This window comes from Pomacea canaliculata, linkage group LG3 (assembly GCF_003073045.1).
Source record: "Pomacea canaliculata isolate SZHN2017 linkage group LG3, ASM307304v1, whole genome shotgun sequence".
Taxonomy (NCBI): domain Eukaryota; kingdom Metazoa; phylum Mollusca; class Gastropoda; order Architaenioglossa; family Ampullariidae; genus Pomacea; species Pomacea canaliculata.
In genome coordinates, this window is record NC_037592.1 from 9694300 (window position 1) to 9711913 (window position 17614).

Genomic DNA, 17614 nt, shown 5'->3' on the forward strand with positions numbered 1-17614 from the left:
GTTACTTCTCTGGCATTCATTTATCCTGGGACTGGTCGATTATACTTTCGGTTGTGGACGATGTTATCTAACGTAGGACATGTGGTCATGTTGGGGTCGATATGGCCGGGGCGAGATGGTTTTTGGTTGAAATGATCGCTCCCTCTCCCTGTTGAATATTTAAATAAATTAAATGAAATTCAATATTTGATGTCATGGTTCGTGGAGTAAAATACAGACAAAATTTTACTCCCAACTAAGACACTTCTCAATGACATCGATGGTGTGGATTTTAGTGGATTTTAGAAAATTAGTGGATTTAGAAAATAATAGGGTGTTACTGTTTTATATATATATATAACAAATAAACGCCAGTTTCGTGGGTGTGTGCAATGAATACAGTTGGATGTCCACAGTGAATATATTGCAGTTGTGGGTTAAGATGTGTGTGGATGTTTGTACATAATATTATATCTACATACGGCCACAAATACCTGTCCTATCTCGGTATAGTGTAGGCTGGTGTAAGGTATAGAGGGAGAGGAGATGGACACCGCCCTCACATAATTTTGGCCCCTAAAATAATGAGGTCTGTCAATCCCCAATCTTCAATCCCCAACGACCTAAAAAAAGTTCGAGGGACGATTTTTTTTTTTTTTTTACATGACTTGACATTTTTTTAAGGGAGAGAGAGATAGAAATTTGTTTTATTCGTTCGTTTCAACATATTTATTTTTTTTAGAGAAAATTGAAAGAAAAAAAAGAAAATGCTTATGTTGCAATAATTTTGTGTAAGACCTTTGCCGACCGGACTACCTGGAGAAAATGAAAAATGTACATCTACACCATGAGCTAAGCTCAGCTGATGGCACACATGCAGTTTACCTGTCGGCAAACTGCTTCCAAGCCTCGTCATGTTGTTCTGACTACTACCAGACATTTAGAAACTGTAAACATGTGAATTTCGACACCTTGTGAGCAACAGTTGCGAAAACAAAGTGAGAAGCTGATGGGCTCCCTGTCACAAGAACTGTCGAATTTCATTATTTCCGAGAAACTTATATTTTCTTTGCTGAATTGAATTCGGATTCCATGTCTGCTTTTTTAAACCAAAAAATCAGGATTAGCAAACAAGAAATTACATTTTTAAAATGCTAGCCATTAGGCCTTCCAGATCTTTCTGATAACCAAGGCTAGCTAAGAAGGAGGAATCATTGATTTACTTCAATATTTTTTTAAACGTTTTATGTACTTTGATCAAGTACTTTTGTTTAATGTTCCCGTGTTGACTTAAGTTTTTGTTTGAAGATCGGAGGTGTCTTGGAGTGGAATTTCATTCTCCTTCTCGTTTAGGGAAAATATTCATCATTGATCTGAGTTGGGTTAGGAGAGGGACGGATGGAGAGCCAGTGGAGGAGGAGGTGGAGGTGGCTGTGGCAGACAAGTGCTTTTTGTACTTACATCCGAGTCGCTGGCTGAGACTACTTCTCTGCATCAGATGAGATGCGGTGTAGACTGGCATCCAGTTTCCCTCCTACATGATGTCGTTAAGTACAATCTTGATCGACTACTTTACGGTCTTGCAGCTTCTGGTCTCAATGATTCGATCGGTGGCACTTGCGAAAGATGAAGAAAGCTCGTGACATTTGCAAAAACTAAAAACAAACAAAACAAACAAAAAACTGATATACCTCTAAATGTATATATGCATAATACAATAAAAATTTCCCTTGTGTACTATACTCCTTCGCACTTATATGAATCAATCCATAGTAAGGAATAATTCTGGACCTTGGGTTATGCCGTGATGCCAGTGCCACGTGTGGTGTCACAAATTATTTTGTCATTGCCTGGCCAGTGCATGTGACACCAAATAATCCATTTTGCTATTACTGGGTTAGTTTGTGGCTCCAGATCATGCCAATGGCCAGCATACAGCACTTGCGAATAATAACTTTGCCTCGTCAACAATGAGCCAGTTGTTTGTTCCTGTGTCTGTGTGTGAGAGAGAGATGGTATGAGAGAAAAAAACACAATTATTTTTGGCCTGGTCCACTCAATAAACAAGTTGCTCGACAGTATTAAGTCTTCTTGAAGCGGGAGCTCATGGCGTCTGCAGCAGCAGCAGCTCTAGTACCTTGGCTTCGCTCTCCTACATCCCCACAATCATCTCCTTTTGCCATGAATCGATCAGGAGAGAAAACATTGATATCTCTCGTGAATATCCGTGTGTGCACATGATGTGAGACTTAAGCCCAGTCTCCACTTTATCATCCATTTATTTCTGGTTAACGCCATGACACTCTTCATCTCCATGTTTTGTTTCTACAGTGCTTGCCACGTGCTTCTGTGATTTTTATTAGGAATTGTTTTAAATGACTTTAATATACTTGTATAGTGGTTATTACTGCATGATACATAAGAGCGACACATTTTGTGTTAAGTGGGGGTGATAACGGGTTTAATGTACTGAGTAGGCCTAATTTTTTGTTTTAAATTGAAATACAGGCAATGTTCCTGGAAAAAACGGTATTTTCTTCTCTCCCATATCCTAACACACTTTCTCTCTATTTCTCCCCCTCTCTTTCAGTTGCACACACACAACGCCTTTTCTCTTCTACCCAACCCACAGCACAATCGCACTCAGTCTATCTCTATGCATGTATCAATATCACTCTCTCTCACACACACATACACACGCATACTCTCTCTTTCACTCGCACACACAATCACACGCGCGCGCCCACGCACACACAAATAAAAACAAACTCTTTCCGTCTCTTTCATGTACTAGTGTACACTCACTCGCCAGTTCACCATCCATGTCCCCTTCCACCAACACTGCGTCTCCACAAATCTCCATTTCCTTCCTTTTTTTTTCCCCCGTCTATTCATGTCTTTCTCCTGAATCTCTAATAAATATTCAAGTTCCTCACCTGCGCCCACGGGACAAAAAAAAATCTGTACAACGGAGCATAAGCCCCACAAGCTGCAGACGAACCAGCTGCCGATCCTCAGACTAGACCAGCTGTAGCCTCCTTGAAAGGGGTTGATAATAAGCCAACATCAAAATCCGATTACGAGTCTAACCTTACGGAAACTAAGGTCCGATTCTTTCAAGCCAATGAACAGCTCATCGTCGCCTTGTGCTTGAAGAGACAAAGTCGCCGGAGATGACGTGTCGTTTGTCCACCACAAGTGAATGTGTTTACAATGTATGATGGGAAGGGGACTGGGGGATCAGAAAAGTATGTTATGCACCTGTAATTCATTAGTGTTGTGTAGCTGTGGTGATTGAGGGTCAGGTGCTGCCTACATGCCATCAAGGCTTGACCGGTCGTGACCAAGTGTCAGGATGCCACAGCAAAATGCAGCAGAGATCAGCTACCAAGACCCAACTGGAGTACAGAAGTCAGAGATCATCTCTCAGAGATCATCTGCCAAGATACAACAGAATTAGATAAGTGGAACAGCTGCTACATATCTTTCGAGATCCAAATATGCGCGTGTTTTCCCAGGATGCATCAAATTTATGGTTAAATGCTCTAAAAAGGTGTAAAACTGTTAGTTGTGTGTGCACATCTCAAGGTCACCGGGATGGACAAAGCAATCCTGCAAAGATGTATGCTGAAATTCGAAGAGACAGACAAAAAAAAAGAAGAAATGGGAGATTACAACTAAGAGTGGACGCCTGTCATTTTGTGGCACTCACAGAGTCTCGGCAGCCACTCAGGTCTGAGACTGACGACGGCGACATAAAAAATAGTCCGCGCCAAATTTTTCTGCACAATTTAGACAGCCACACTCTGTGGTTTCTGCAAACCGGCTTGGTCGGATGGAGGTAAACTGGGAGGTGGAAGAGAGGAGGAGAAAGAAGGATGTCGTAGCATAAACATCTAAGGTACCAAGAATACGAATTGCACAAACTCCCAGGTTAATCTTTTCACCATGATTGTCTCGTTGAAATAAACTTATTTCTGTTAGACACATTTTCTAAAGTCAGGCGAAAAAATATTCCAGCAGAATATTTCTCCCTAAACAAACCTTTTCTTCTCCATCCTAAACATAGGTCACGGCCTCAATTTGTGTTGAGCTTTAGAGCGGACGCCGGTCTTCCTGGTTCAGAAAGAAACTGGAATCGATGATGATCGCTGATCCTTACAAACTAGGTTTATATTGGAAAGGGTCAATCGATTAAGACCCGGCTGGACAAGTTTACATGAGCTGCTGGACAGACAATTATTACAGACGATATTCAGCAGCAAGTTCAAGGAGACGGAGAAGAGAGAGAGAAAGTTTAGTTTTCCCTTGCCACGTGCAGCCCTCAGTAATCTGTCTCACTACTTCATTATCAGAATGAACCACTCATTTTTTCCCCGTCTAACTCATTTCTCTTTTCATTTTCCAATGTCTTCTCATGTCTCCTCTCCTTTCCACGAGATTTCGTCGGTATCCTGTCAAAAATACCTTTCGTTTTAAAGGGTCAGTGATCAAAGGATTGGATAACTTGAATCGATTTTATGCCTGTTGGAAATGTGAATTCTTGTCGAATAAGAACGGAACCCAAAATTTCCAGCTTTGTTTAAATTTCATTTCAGTTAAAAAAAGCAGCAGTTACAAAACACGAAAACAACGAGGGCATAAGAAACAGAGTGGTTCATTGTCGCTATGTCCAGGGCTTCTGTGTGTCTGACTATATCAAAAGACCACGAGAGGAAATGAACGAGAAACTCAAGAACGGCAAAGAAACTGAGTTGGGAGACGGGGAAAAGGGTTTGTGGAGAGGGAGCGGGATGGTGGAGGAGAAATGGTGCGAGAGTGGGCGGGGAGGGAGGGTTAGAGGGAGAAACAAAACAGACCAGCCGGCAGCTGCGAACTATATCTGTTGGCACGAGCTTGACAATGGTGTTAGCAGGCACATGGGAAAAGAGAAGAATCCATCTTTCTTGTTACCGATGAGTTAATTAGTTGTTCGATCCATACCCTATCGATGAGTTCATCGCCTGTTACCCATACTTTCTTGCTGTCGATGAGTTAGTCAATCGGATTTTCAAACCAAACCCGGAAACGTCACATACCGGTGGTAATGAGAAATAATTAGGAATAATTAGTCTCAAAGGCGAGAGACAAAAGCCGGCTCGTGCAGTGTACTATGATGAACCCGGCTTGAAAAATGTGATTGCATTAGAAACCGGCGGCATCACCAGACTAACCACACAGACAACACACAGTATTTCCTTTCCAACAACATGAGTGAGTTCCGATGACCGCTACACACGAGATAGAATGAAGCTTTTTGTTAAATGGAGATCAGGGTAGGTGTATGGAAAGGGGTAAGTGTAAGAGCGTATCCCCTGTCTGAACCTGGCGAAATCAGTAATCCAGAATCCATGACATCCGCTTTCGAATTGGTTCTCTGGTCAGTTTTTTTTTTTTTTAAGGAGGGAGGGACGAGGAGCGAAGGGTGCCTGTCACTGTTCGACACAGAAAATGGCGAGGCGTGTAATGCCTCTTTCTCTATTCAACAGTTTCTTCGATCCGCGCTTTTCATCCACTTTTGTCGATTAGTTCTTCAGAAGGACTGCCTCGCAGGACTTAACGGACGTCCACGGGCTGGTTAAAAATATACCATGTGCGTCATCGAAGGGAACTATCACTGCTTAGCAAACCATCGTAACTCTCCACCAGCTTCTGTGTGAGTAAAAAAGAAAAACGATATGAAAGAAACCGTTATTAGCCGTCGGCGTTATACCTTCCTTTGCGGCTTTTATGTTTGCAATTTTTTTTTATTATTAAGAACCTCTATGCTTTTAAAAACGTCTCTTGTCTCCTGATCAAATCGTCTATAGAGTGGCAACCACAAACATACCTCATATTCTAGCGATTCTTTGATATATATATACTAAAGTAACCTGGTTCTTGCTTGCGCATCTTCTTCTGAGGAACCGTGGTTCCAAATTACAACTTACCAGAACTAATTCGCTTTCCTGGCAGTGAACGGAAGCATCTCTCTTGAGATTAGCCAGTCGACAGTTGGTCTCTGTGATCTCTGATTTACAGCAGAGCCCCTATTTTCCCAGGTGGGGGTGGCTGTAGACATTGATGTCGTAGTGACTAAAACCGCTCTTGACGGCCTCAAGAGACTGTATGTCGTCTCTGTCTTGGCACGATTGTCTAGTTACCTGGAAAAACGTTTGCTGACTGGCTGACCAAGCAGAACGTTTGCAGTTTGGTTAAAATGGCGTCAGGTGGTTGCACGCTCGCTAAAGAACGTAAAGGGGAAAAAATGAAGTTTTCTAGCTTTTCAAACATGGAATATCGCTGACGCATGCTGGTCCGCAAGACTACACCAATCGCCGCGAGTCTCCGCCATGTCGTTACATGACGTCATCTGCAGGCCTCTATAGATGGTGGGCGCCCACGAAACGCCCACAGTCATTTGTGAAAACCAGAGATGTTCGCACAGTTCGTGTAAACAAACTTGTCACAGTCAAATGGCTTCAGCATCCTAAGCGACTTGTGGGCTTTCATCCTCCAAATTTCAAGAAGAATCCAACATCATTTACCCTAGCCGTTAGTTTAACCGGAAAAAAAGTGTGTTTGTTTATTTTAGAAGGGGAAATTTGATTTAACCAGAAAATAGAAGTTGATACATACGTATCTAAATATTTATAATAAAAATGGCTATGATTTGGTAAGAGAATCTTTAAAGTTATGTGACAATATTTAATGTCATTGTAATGTCTTCAACTATCCTGGACTAGAGGGGTGATCGCATTCGACAGACTTGCGCACACGTAGACGCACGCATAGTCATGCAGATCAATCATATTCCTCGCTAGCCCAACTATCACTAAACATTTATGCGGAAGAAGTGTGGACTGTATGAACAACAAGATAAGAGCTGCAAACAGTTCTCTTGTCTTGTTGATAAAAGCAATTATTGGTTTAGTTCAGGGGCGGGGAACTTTCTGTCAAGGACCCTTTGAATATTTATAGCATCAATCGCAGGCCGTAGAAAATTCTCAACTTTAAAAAAATCATTATTATGTAGATACATCGTTTAGATACAGTGTTCTAATACTTTTGCAACTTGTACAATCCCACCCTGCCTGGCACTGACTCTGAGTCACCGCAATACGGACCCCAGGTGTCGCGTGCCCCGATATCTGGGATGGAATGACAGTCTTGGCATGGTCTGCGCATGCGCATAAAGACTTAGTTCGTTACCGCTCTGATTCATCTACACAATAAAATAAGCTGTAGACGACAATTAGCATGCGTGTGGCAGCTTGTTTTATCTTGCAGACGGAATACTTTTTGAACCTGTTTCCGTCTCGTCTCATTTAGTCCTCGTCAAAGCTCTTGACTGCTAGCAAAATGTAATCGCCGTACACGTGTAAATTGTCGTCTACAGCTTGCTTTATTATGCAGATGAGGTACTATGCAGTATGAGCGATAATGAAATGCCTGTATGTGCATGTGCAGACCATTCCAAGACGGTCAGTCCATTACCATGACATCGGAGAATCAGACTAAATTATCTCGGGGACCGGCCGTTCCCCATCCCTGGTTTAGTCCTTGTGATTTGTCTTCTAAAACTGAACACGTATTGTAACTGATGTCCACCGATAGGGGTGGCTGTCCACCAAATTTTCTTCGCCAAAATAAAACCATCGGTGCACCACTATTTGTGAAGCCTTTGGATTAATTCTCCATTAAAGGCTGTAGAGTCAGATATGCATGGTTGCGTGCGTGTGCGTGTGTGTGTGCGCGCACTCGGTGGTACCATTGTTTTACCAAAGGAATTAAAAAGGAATGAGCCTTCGATCTGTGTGCTCGTTTGCCTCATCTGATATTTGTCTTAAGCGCTGAGAGCATGCTCCTTTATGCGCTATGTAAATCACACATTTTTGTTTATTCTTGTTACATATCGAATGTTTCCGTTTAACAGCGAGTTCAAACGTAAGCGCAGCACTAAAAACAAATACAGTAACACGACTGCAGACTGCAAAATCGAAACGGGGTTTTTAGGAGGGAGAGATGATGGGAAAAGGAGTCAATCAGTGGCTAAAGGTATTCGAGAAAGATTTTGATCTTGTGAGTCAGAGTCCTGCCCCAAAGTGGTCATGGTATGATACTATAGTATAATACTATACTATAATACTATTTTACTAAACAGCCTAGTGTGGGAGAGACTTCAAGCCAGCAATCTTTCTTATTACAGCGATTGCGTCTTTGCAGTTAAAAAAAAACCCCTGCTTACCTGCATATAGAATAAAATATGGATGACATAGTTTCATTCACTCTCCCACATTCATGATTAGCATGTGTACTGCCTTTGTTCGGTAATCTCTGTTTGTCTGATGGTCCTCCGTCGAAGCTTGGTTAGAACTAGACAACATGTGTTGATTTTTTGAAAAAAACAAATAAACAATGTTGATTTCAAAAAACCCTACAAAGATGAGCACTTTTCCTAACGTTTGCGGTGTATATTATTTTACTAACCGAAAAGTAGATATTGTATTGTAGATATTTATAACTTCTAAGCATACTGTTTTACACCGGAAAATAATAAACTATTACAATTAATGGTTAATACAAGGGGTACGAAAAAGTAGTCTGCCCCGGGGGCCCGTGCTGGCTTTCGGCGGCCCTGGTCATTAGTCACATTTTTGAAAAGCTTGTGAACTAGACCGACAGGTGACAAGGGCTAAGCAAGCACAGACGCTTATTAAAACATTAATACACGAAAGACGGAGAGATAGTGGGGATTACAGAGAGAAAGGGAGAAAGTTTCTTGATACCATTGAACATTTGATCAAGTTTGGCAAAGTTGCGTGTGAAGGTGGCAGGAAACCAATGGGGCTACATCCAAACTTCTCTCAGCACCTCAGTACAATTGCACTTACAAGTAGTGATGTTTCTACACTTAACATAGTTAAAAATATTTTTTTAAATCAGCTATTCACGTCTAATGTGTATAGGGATTTTGCATTTGCGGCTGATCCATAGCTGCCTCCGAGACAACCTTCTGTAACTATTGTATAGTTACTATAGCTACGGCCAAACAGAAAAGTGTATTATGCTGTGCGCCATTTTGCAAGTGCATAAAAATAACATCAATGTTTGAATGCCGTTACAAATAAAAACATTTCCATAATATTGTCCTGCTTTTCTTTGCCACTTCACCCAGTCTTTTCAAACACATCATAAATACTTTTCAGGTTTTAAAAGCTTTCTTCCTCACTGCTCTCGTGTTAAGCTGCTGCCTGCGGGACAGTTAACATGTTGTTAAGATTCTGACATCCAGCGCATTGAAAATCAAATTTTAACTGTTGTCACTGGCTGTGTCGCTTTGCGAGATATCCATGACGAAAGGTTATATATGTACTTTACCGCATCATGCAACGTTGGCGAGAAATCACGTGACAAGCTTTCGCTTTGTACTCTGTAGTGTAGTCGATCCATACTCGTGATACGTATATTCTAAGAAGGGCACGCGGCGTGCTCTGCCTCTGCCTGTGGCTGTGTCTACGGAATGTGAACATGTAAACATCATTTTGTAAACTTTGTATCAAACTTTGTGGCTTCTGGATGCGACAGCGGACGGTTACAAATTATTTTACAGTTTTCGACGCATGGCGGTGTCAACTTCGACATTTTTAAGATGCCAGGAGGAAAAAACACCATGTAAATTAACAATAAACGGAATTTAAGATTAATGCCCATGCAAAAATTTTGTTTCTCGATCGAACTGACGTACACTGTATATATGATTTACAAAATTGTCCGCATTTCCAGTCCTTGCACAATCTTGCATTAAGTGTTGCTTGTTTGTTTGTGTTTAAGCACACGCGTCGTAATGAAACTGCATTTTCACAACCAGGTATGATTCTTCTCGAGACGTATGTAGTCTACCCTACTCTAGTTTCTCCCCTCGACTCATGTCCCCGGATTGGCCCACAAAATTCTGATCACCTTACATAGCAACGCGTACGTATTATCGCCTTAAGAGTTTAAATATGGCGTAATGTCATCTTCAACCAGAGCCAGCCAAGTCTACCATTAGTTTCGGATCAGTAGTTTCCACTGTTGAAGAATGTTTTTTTTTTAAAGGGAGGGGGAGGAAAATGTTTTTGTGCAAAGTAGGAGAATTTTTCAATTGCAAATGTACTTCGTGTCAAATACAAAATTCCTATTTTGACATACCTATTCATTTTACTTGTCGTCATTTATAGCTAATTTGAAATCGAAAAACAAAGCCGATTCCAATCCAGTTTTAGTTGAAGTGCAAAATTCAAAATGGCGACGCCCAGGGGCAGCTGCCTTATAGTGGTCAGTTCTGCAGTAGAAGGTATATGAGGTTTCTTGTTCATACTTTCACAGTTGCAGTTTTTTAAAATCAGCTTTATTCCTTTTTCTGTGATTGTTTGTGCTTTGTCGATTGGTCATTTTGAGAGAAATTCATTAAGCGGTCAAGAAGCAAAGTGGGCGTCTGCTCGAGTTGTGACTATGAGTCAATGAATGAAGATAACTAGTACAGACAATTTATCGAACTAAAATTGTTTACGGTAAACAGTCATACGGGTATAAGACAAATACTGAAAACTCGTTATGTTTAAAACCTTAATTTCTTCTTGGTCGATTACATTACGATGCGGAGAGAGAGATCTAAAGAGAAAAAAAAAAAGCCAGCGACCGATAGAAAGAGGGCATCTCTGATAGCAAGACTTCAGAGCAAGAAATATTACTTTAGAGTTTTCTCTCATCTATTCCACATGCTTTATGAGATAAGTCTATTTAAATATATCGTATTTTTAGTTCAAGATTCACTTTATTGTGGCCTGGAGTGAGGCTTTAACCCTTTTACTGCCGGCCCTTCTGGCTGCTCTCTGTAGAATTATGGTCACTTTACTCAATTCGCTGTAACTTCTTAACTGTTTCATCGATTTTGAAATTGCTTTCTGCCTATTATTTTAGCAGTATTGTTTTATTCAGCTTTCGAGGTTATTATTATAATGTAAAATAATGTCACAGATTTGTAATACGTACACCAGATCTTTCATAGTACTTTTTAGACAAAACATTAAAAAGTTTAAATTTAATTTGGCAGGAAAGTCACACAGTGAGTGTAGGAAGTTAGCAGAATTATTAACAAGTAAAAATCAGAAAGAAGTTTTGAAACTGAGCACTTTGTTCAAGAGATACATTTGTTTTAGTGCAGTGGCTGACCTCACTCGGTATGCAGGCAGCTATCATCAGCAACTTGCAGCTTCTAAACTTTCACTTTTCACACACACAAAACACATACACACATGCTCTTGGCTGTTAGCATTGACAATAGAAAGAGACAAAAGTAATCCATTTGCATCAGGATACTGTTATTTATGTTTGCATAATTAAAGAGTTATTTATATCCAAGAAAATGTACCCTTTTTTTTCTGACCACCCACCTCCAGGTCATTCCATGTAGTGAGAAAAGGTAGTGTTATGTGGGACACTATCACTTTTCACTTTGGTCCCATTCCCAGTCCATGCTGGCAAATTCATCCCTACTTTCAGAATCATTTCATAAACTTTGTATCGAATCTGCCACCAGTTAAGCAGATTGTTGCATGTTTCTGCTCATGTTTCCTTCTGTTGGGAGATACGGGCCACACATGCCTCAAAAAGTATGCAAAACATGTAAGAGTGTCTGCTGCAAAACTCGTGCTTACACACAAAGGAATCATATGATGAGCCAGTAGCTTTCATTTTATTTTCCCCTTCACACAAGCCATAAGCACATGCTATACAAAGCCAGCGGGCAGGACAAGTCGACTGTGGTAGTCTGCCAGCAAGTCGATATGTCCGGCACTGAATGGGGAAAGCAACAACTCTTCTTCTGTAGCAATGAAAGAGTTAATGTAGTTATATTTTGAGAACTTTCATTTACATTTTATCAACATTTAACATTCAGATGTTAACCACAAGAGATTTGAATTAAAATGCATGCATATTTCCTGACATTTGTCAAATTCTAAATTAAAACACTGTAACATTGTTTAATGCCCATAAACTTTAGGGGAAAATAACAAATCAAAAGGATCATGCAGCTGCTAATTTGTATCGCATCCAGTAAGGGTAAACCTAACTTTTTTCCAGGTGTGTTAGCACAGTCATTTTTTCAAGCATACAGTCTCATCAGTCAAAGTTTTTCTGTTCAACTTGCCTCTCCCAATGTGAGTATGTAAGTTTATTATAAAAGAAAAACTTGTACCATCTATAAATTACAGACTTTATATATTGATTATAGAAAATGTGCCACGATTTGAAGGACTTCTGCATCTTTCATTAGTTTTTGTTTTTTTTTTCTTTTTCTTTAAGAACTTCTCTATGAATGTTTAACTTTCATTTAATGTGCAAGGACATGCAGCGATCTATCACTTTCACTGTCTATCATGAGAAAACAATAGTTATTTTTGTCATCACCATCATAAACTCATTCTGTTGTTGTTCCCATTTGCCTATTTTTTGTCACTCTTGGAGGCCAGTTTTCAAGATAAAACTGGCAGTCATTTACAAAGCATTCATAGGTCTATATGGCTTAGTGTCAGAAGGCATCAGTGATGACCAGACCTCTGTCCTCAGCTCAGAAAAGCCTACTTTCCTGTAGAATATGCTCCATGGTTTGCTCTGTTTATAAACTCATTCTTACTAATACCTTAAAATGCTCACTGCTACAGGGTCGACAAGTGGAATATGTACATCAGGATGACAACAATCGACGTTGGTTCAATGAATTCCGCTCCAAAGCAAGCTCAACACCAATCGGGCTGGAAACAGTTGATGGTCAGTTTGATAGCACCAACTTGAGTATACCTAAAAGAGCAAGTTTTAGACATTGTTTCTCATTCTCTATTTAGCCAGAATACAGTTCAAAAGATACTACAGCGTGTATGCTTATGCATTGAAGAAAATATTGGGCAGGGAACAAAGAACAGTATTCATCACATACAATCAGTCAGTCATCCCTTGACTGGCACCTGTTGTTTGGGGGGAAGCATATGGATAGTGCCAGCAGCTGACAGGGCCCGCTACTCTTACCTGTTTTGGGCAATAGTAAACAGGACAGCCAGTCCAGTGTTTGACTTTCGTAAGCCAGTTCTTTCTTTGGCCACCGCAGCATCAGCTACCCTCCAAGGTGCCTTGAAGTATAGTCTTTGACAAGATGTCATGCCAGGTCACGTGGCCAAAGAGACCATCACGTCACTTGACTGTTGAAAGTAGAGGTTTCCTGGTGTCCTACAATTGTGGCAATCTTATTTTGTACAAAGTCATTGGTTCTATGTTCCCTGTATGAGATCCAAAGCAGCCTCCTTGGGCACTTGTTCTCGAATGCCTGGATTCTTCTTTCCATTTCAGTGAGCAGAGTCCACGTGTCACATCCATAGAACAGGTTCAGCACCACCAGGGATTTGTACAGCTTGTAGTTGGTAGTGAACCTTATCGTATGGCTATGCCAGATTCTATCTGGTCTAGCCATTGCCACTGTTGCTATTGCATTCCTGATGCGGATATCTAGCAAGTATTTGAAGCTTTTACCTCTTCGAGCTGTACTCCATTTATATAGATCTCTGCTTTTCCACTGCCTTTTATCATAACTTTGCTCTTTTCAGTGGTGGTCTCCATTCCATATTTGAACTGTCTGTCAGTCAGTTGGTGAAGTCTTGCAGTTCTTTGTTACTATCTGCTAACAGGTCTATGTCATCTTTAAAGCGTAGTTTGCAGATCGGTCTTCAACAGTTGAGATGAAAGTATAATGGTCGTGGAGAGCTTCGAGCATGATAGTCTCCAAGAATATATTAATATATAATGTATCTGTGTGAAATAAGAAGAAAAAGAGATCCAACATGGTATTATCCCAGAATAATGTGTTTTTGTTTGACTTTTTGAGGACCAACTACCAGCAAAGTTTTAAATGTATGCTACACCAAGTGTCCAAGATTAGAGAGAAAAGATTTTTCACAGCCTCGAGTAAGTCAAATATATAAAAAGAGAAAAATAAATGACACAGGGAGGCAAATCACCTTCAAATAAAAAAGATATCACAGATTGTAAGTCTCAGTATATAAAAAGAGTAAAATAAATGACACAGGGAAGCAAATTACCTTCAAGTATCAGCCTTCAATAAAGAAGATATTACAGACTGTAATTGAAGTTACTTGTGTTTATAAATGTAGTACTGTCCATTTAAAACTTCTGCAATTAGAAATGTAAGAACTTGTTCACCATTTCATGAATAGGACAATATTAGATCCGGAATGGTTCGATATTTTTATTTTCATTGCAGTTAACCGCTATTCAGCCATGCTAATCCCAGCATGCCCAGGGGCAGTCCATGACCTTGCCAGCAGTAAAGATTTATCTCAAATCATAGGTCACTTTGTAACAGAGAAAAGTGAGTGTGTTTGTTGTATGCGATCTTTTTTTGTGCAAGTGTATACACAGACACTAGATGCATCCATGGGGATACCTGAAGGTCTTCATGTCTTTAGACACACGACTGCTATTTGATATGTTTATGGAAATACCTGTTATCTGATGAATTTCTGTAGAAAAATTAATTTCAATCTTGTCAGACACATTGATGTGTTTAAAATTTCTGCTTTGGTGTTGGAGTAGACAGCTTAACTTGAAGCTGAGAACTTGCATACTGCTTTACTTGGAATATATCAGCAAACATTTTATTTTGTTTCTTCTTGTAGAACCAATCTGTGCAATAGGAATGGGTGTCGCAGGTCTGGCATGTGCTAGGAAAGAAGATGGAAAGTCCTGGTATCTAGATGGCTATTCCATGACAGCTGTGAGATTTTTCTATTTTTTTTTTCTTTTTTTGCATGTTACTGCCAATTTGTTTCTTTTTATTTTGTTAAATGTTTGCATTTTTAAAAAAGCGGGATTCTTAAAGAAGTTATTTTTATCTCAAAACTGCAAAGTGTATTTTAGAGAGCTTGCTTTACTACTACTATTATCTTCGCTCAGAGTACTTGCTGATCTAGGATAAAATCCAAAATGAATTACAATGGACCACATGCATGTAATATTTTTAGTTGCTGTATGTCACATGAGATTTTTTTTGTTGTTTTCATACTTTAATCTCTCTGCAATTTTTCAGCCCTCTGTATTTGAGTTAGCTAGCCTGCCAGAGTTTCCGACCCTTCCCATTATCCCTGAAGACTTTATCAAAGATCATGGAGCGAGATACACAAGTAAGTCCTTAAAGCAAAAGGTATTGCAACTAACAAGTTGGGTCAAAATAATACTTACTGGCATTCTGAAGTCTTCTCAATATTTTGGATTGCAAAAGAATTGTTTACTTAAAATCATGTCTAAAACACATCAAGGCTACCATGTTTTGTTTTGAGACAAGCATTGTATGTTCAATAGTATACTTTCAGTCTCTGCAGATGACAATCTATAAATCAGGATCCCATTATAGGCAATCAACCACAGTGGTAACAGTCTCCTAGTATCATTTCTCACTTCTTTTAATCATATGGTGGATTCCATGTCATAAATCAGGGTAAATTTTTAGTCCCCTTCCTGAAAGTCATGGCGGCCATCATATAGTGAGCCTTACTTCTTCTGCCCTTCCCCCACACACAGTTGTTCACAAATTATATTATTCATTAATGTACTAATCACACCATTATAGTAGCATTTCTGGGTGAGTTTATGTGACCTCGTCTGCAATAATTTTGCAGCACATGCAGGATGTAGGTGATGATGGCTTGTATTCATTTGCTTCTTGCCCTTTACCCCTAACCACACATGACACAGAGCAGCAATTAACACCCGGTGGCAACATTGGGATTTCGATATAACGGAATATATTTCATGCAGTAGAAACCTCAGCAATGAGGCACTGCATTAGTACAAGGCTATATTTTTACTTTGAGTGATTTTTTCATTTTCTTTAGTGAAACTTACACCAGTGCTTTCCTTGATTTTTCAGGGAGCGAAAACGGTGCAGTTCACGTGGTGATTGATCGCCACCTGATCACAGGACAGAATGAGGCATCAACCCTAATGGCTACACAAAATCTTATACTCATGTGTTCTCAAAAGTAGGTCCTAGATAATGAACACTCGGTGTGGATTTCCCTCTTGCCACTTATGAAAAAAGCCCTTCCCCAAGTTGTGAGCATTATGTACATTGTTTAGTGATATTATCCTTGGCTTGGCAACCTTTCCCATGTCCCCCTGGCCACTGACCTTTGCTGCAAACTCCTGCCACTCATTCAATCCAGCATTGAAGTGGATGAAGACTGAGAAAGGAGAATATTGGTTGACACAACAAATTATAAGAGGTGTGTAGAGGTGTGCGTGTATGTACGCATGTGTGTGCATGACTGGCAGTCAGCATTTTTTTTTATGTGTATGTGTTGTGTGTACAGGCCGTGTGCATCTTCATCATAAAAGACTTGCTGTTCCATATATATTGAAGGCATTACTGACATAACTAATTAACTTATTATCTGAATTGAAAGCAGGCCTGCTTAACGTAATCTGTCAAATATAAAAATGCTTAACGTTTTGTGGCATAACTCCAGTGTAAAAATTCCATTTAAGCACACACATTTTTCATTTATTACAAGTCAACCGCTTTAACTCTTCCTGTACAGTTCACACCCGCTTATGCAAATGTCTTCATAGCTACTACTCGATTTGTCAGTATTGAATTAAAACAATTTATTTTCCAATGTAAAATGTCATTGTTTACTGTTCGACTCATTACTACACCATGTAACTAAGAATTCGGATTATAGCAAGTAATTTTTTTTTTCCACAGGCAATTTTTACATTTTAAAAAAAAGTCTGTTTCATTACTTTCAAATTTTATTTTGGTTGTAGCATGAAAAGAAAAGGTTGAAACTGGTTTAATATCAGTTTTGGTTGCTAAGAAAGGAAATATCTGCATTCATAATTTGTATAAAGGTTTTATTTATGCTATGTAGTATACTAATTTTCTTTAAACCCTAGCTGTCCTGCCCTTGTTTGTCTTCAGTTTTGTATGTTGTTAGTAATCTTTCAGTTTTGTCTTGCATGTTTTTGATTTTGGTATTTTCAGACAGCAGCAAAGAACATCTTCTAACAAGTACCACCATCAACACTAACCCAAACTTCAGTGCTGTGAATGTTAGCATCAATCTTCTGTTAATGCATGCAGGTCTTGCACTCGTTAATCAAAAGTCCTAACACACTTTCCTGTGGTTTGGTCATCGCTTAACTAATCAGTATGGTACTTTTAGTGGTACCACAGCAGAAATATTTCCATGGCCAGATGAATGGAATGAAAGATCTATTTAACAGGAGATTTACTTGCAGAAGTATTAGTAAGAAAAGACAAACTTTTGGAATACGTTATATACTGGATCAGTGTGTGATGTTGCCTTTAGCTGAAAGTACAATTATTTTACAGCATTTGATCTTGCATGTGGTGTGCTCAAGAAAGAGAGGTGGGTGGAGGGGGGATTGGTGTTTTACACTGAGCCAGCAACTAAGGCTATATTGCTAGCCAGCCCTGTAAACAGGTGATGTATGCAGAGAAAGAACAGTATGCCTGTAATTGAGAGCTGAATCCAGGACA

General features: G+C 39.7%; 1 protein-coding gene across 2 annotated transcripts; it reads left to right on the forward strand.

The window, feature by feature from the left end:
* Positions 1 to 10108: 10108 nt before the first annotated feature.
* Positions 10109 to 17448, forward strand: LOC112560518 (glutamine amidotransferase-like class 1 domain-containing protein 1). Of its 2 annotated transcripts, none has more exons than XM_025232435.1 (8): positions 10109 to 10336; positions 12127 to 12203; positions 12708 to 12813; positions 14315 to 14422; positions 14730 to 14827; positions 15140 to 15233; positions 15980 to 16091; positions 17096 to 17448. In XM_025232435.1, the coding sequence occupies exons 1-8, from the start codon at positions 10285 to 10287 to the stop codon at positions 17139 to 17141; spliced, it is 693 nt and encodes a 230-aa protein (XP_025088220.1). In that variant the 5' UTR covers positions 10109 to 10284; the 3' UTR covers positions 17142 to 17448. The 2 variants fall into 2 exon arrangements, 1 of the variants encoding a protein (XP_025088220.1); XR_003098548.1 differs by having other exon boundaries at positions 10110 to 10336; positions 15980 to 16334.
* The last annotated feature ends 166 nt before the right edge of the window (positions 17449 to 17614 follow it).

Bases quoted from the DNA above. Each gene is read 5' to 3' on its own strand.
- LOC112560518 (XM_025232435.1), top strand. From the start codon at position 10,285: ATGGCGACGCCCAGGGGCAGCTGCCTTATAGTGGTCAGTTCTGCAGTA. The intron at 14,828-15,139 runs GTGAGATTTTTC...GCAATTTTTCAG, and splicing joins ATGGCTATTCCATGACAGCT to CCCTCTGTATTTGAGTTAGC. The intron at 16,092-17,095 runs GTAGGTCCTAGA...TGGTATTTTCAG, and splicing joins ATACTCATGTGTTCTCAAAA to ACAGCAGCAAAGAACATCTT.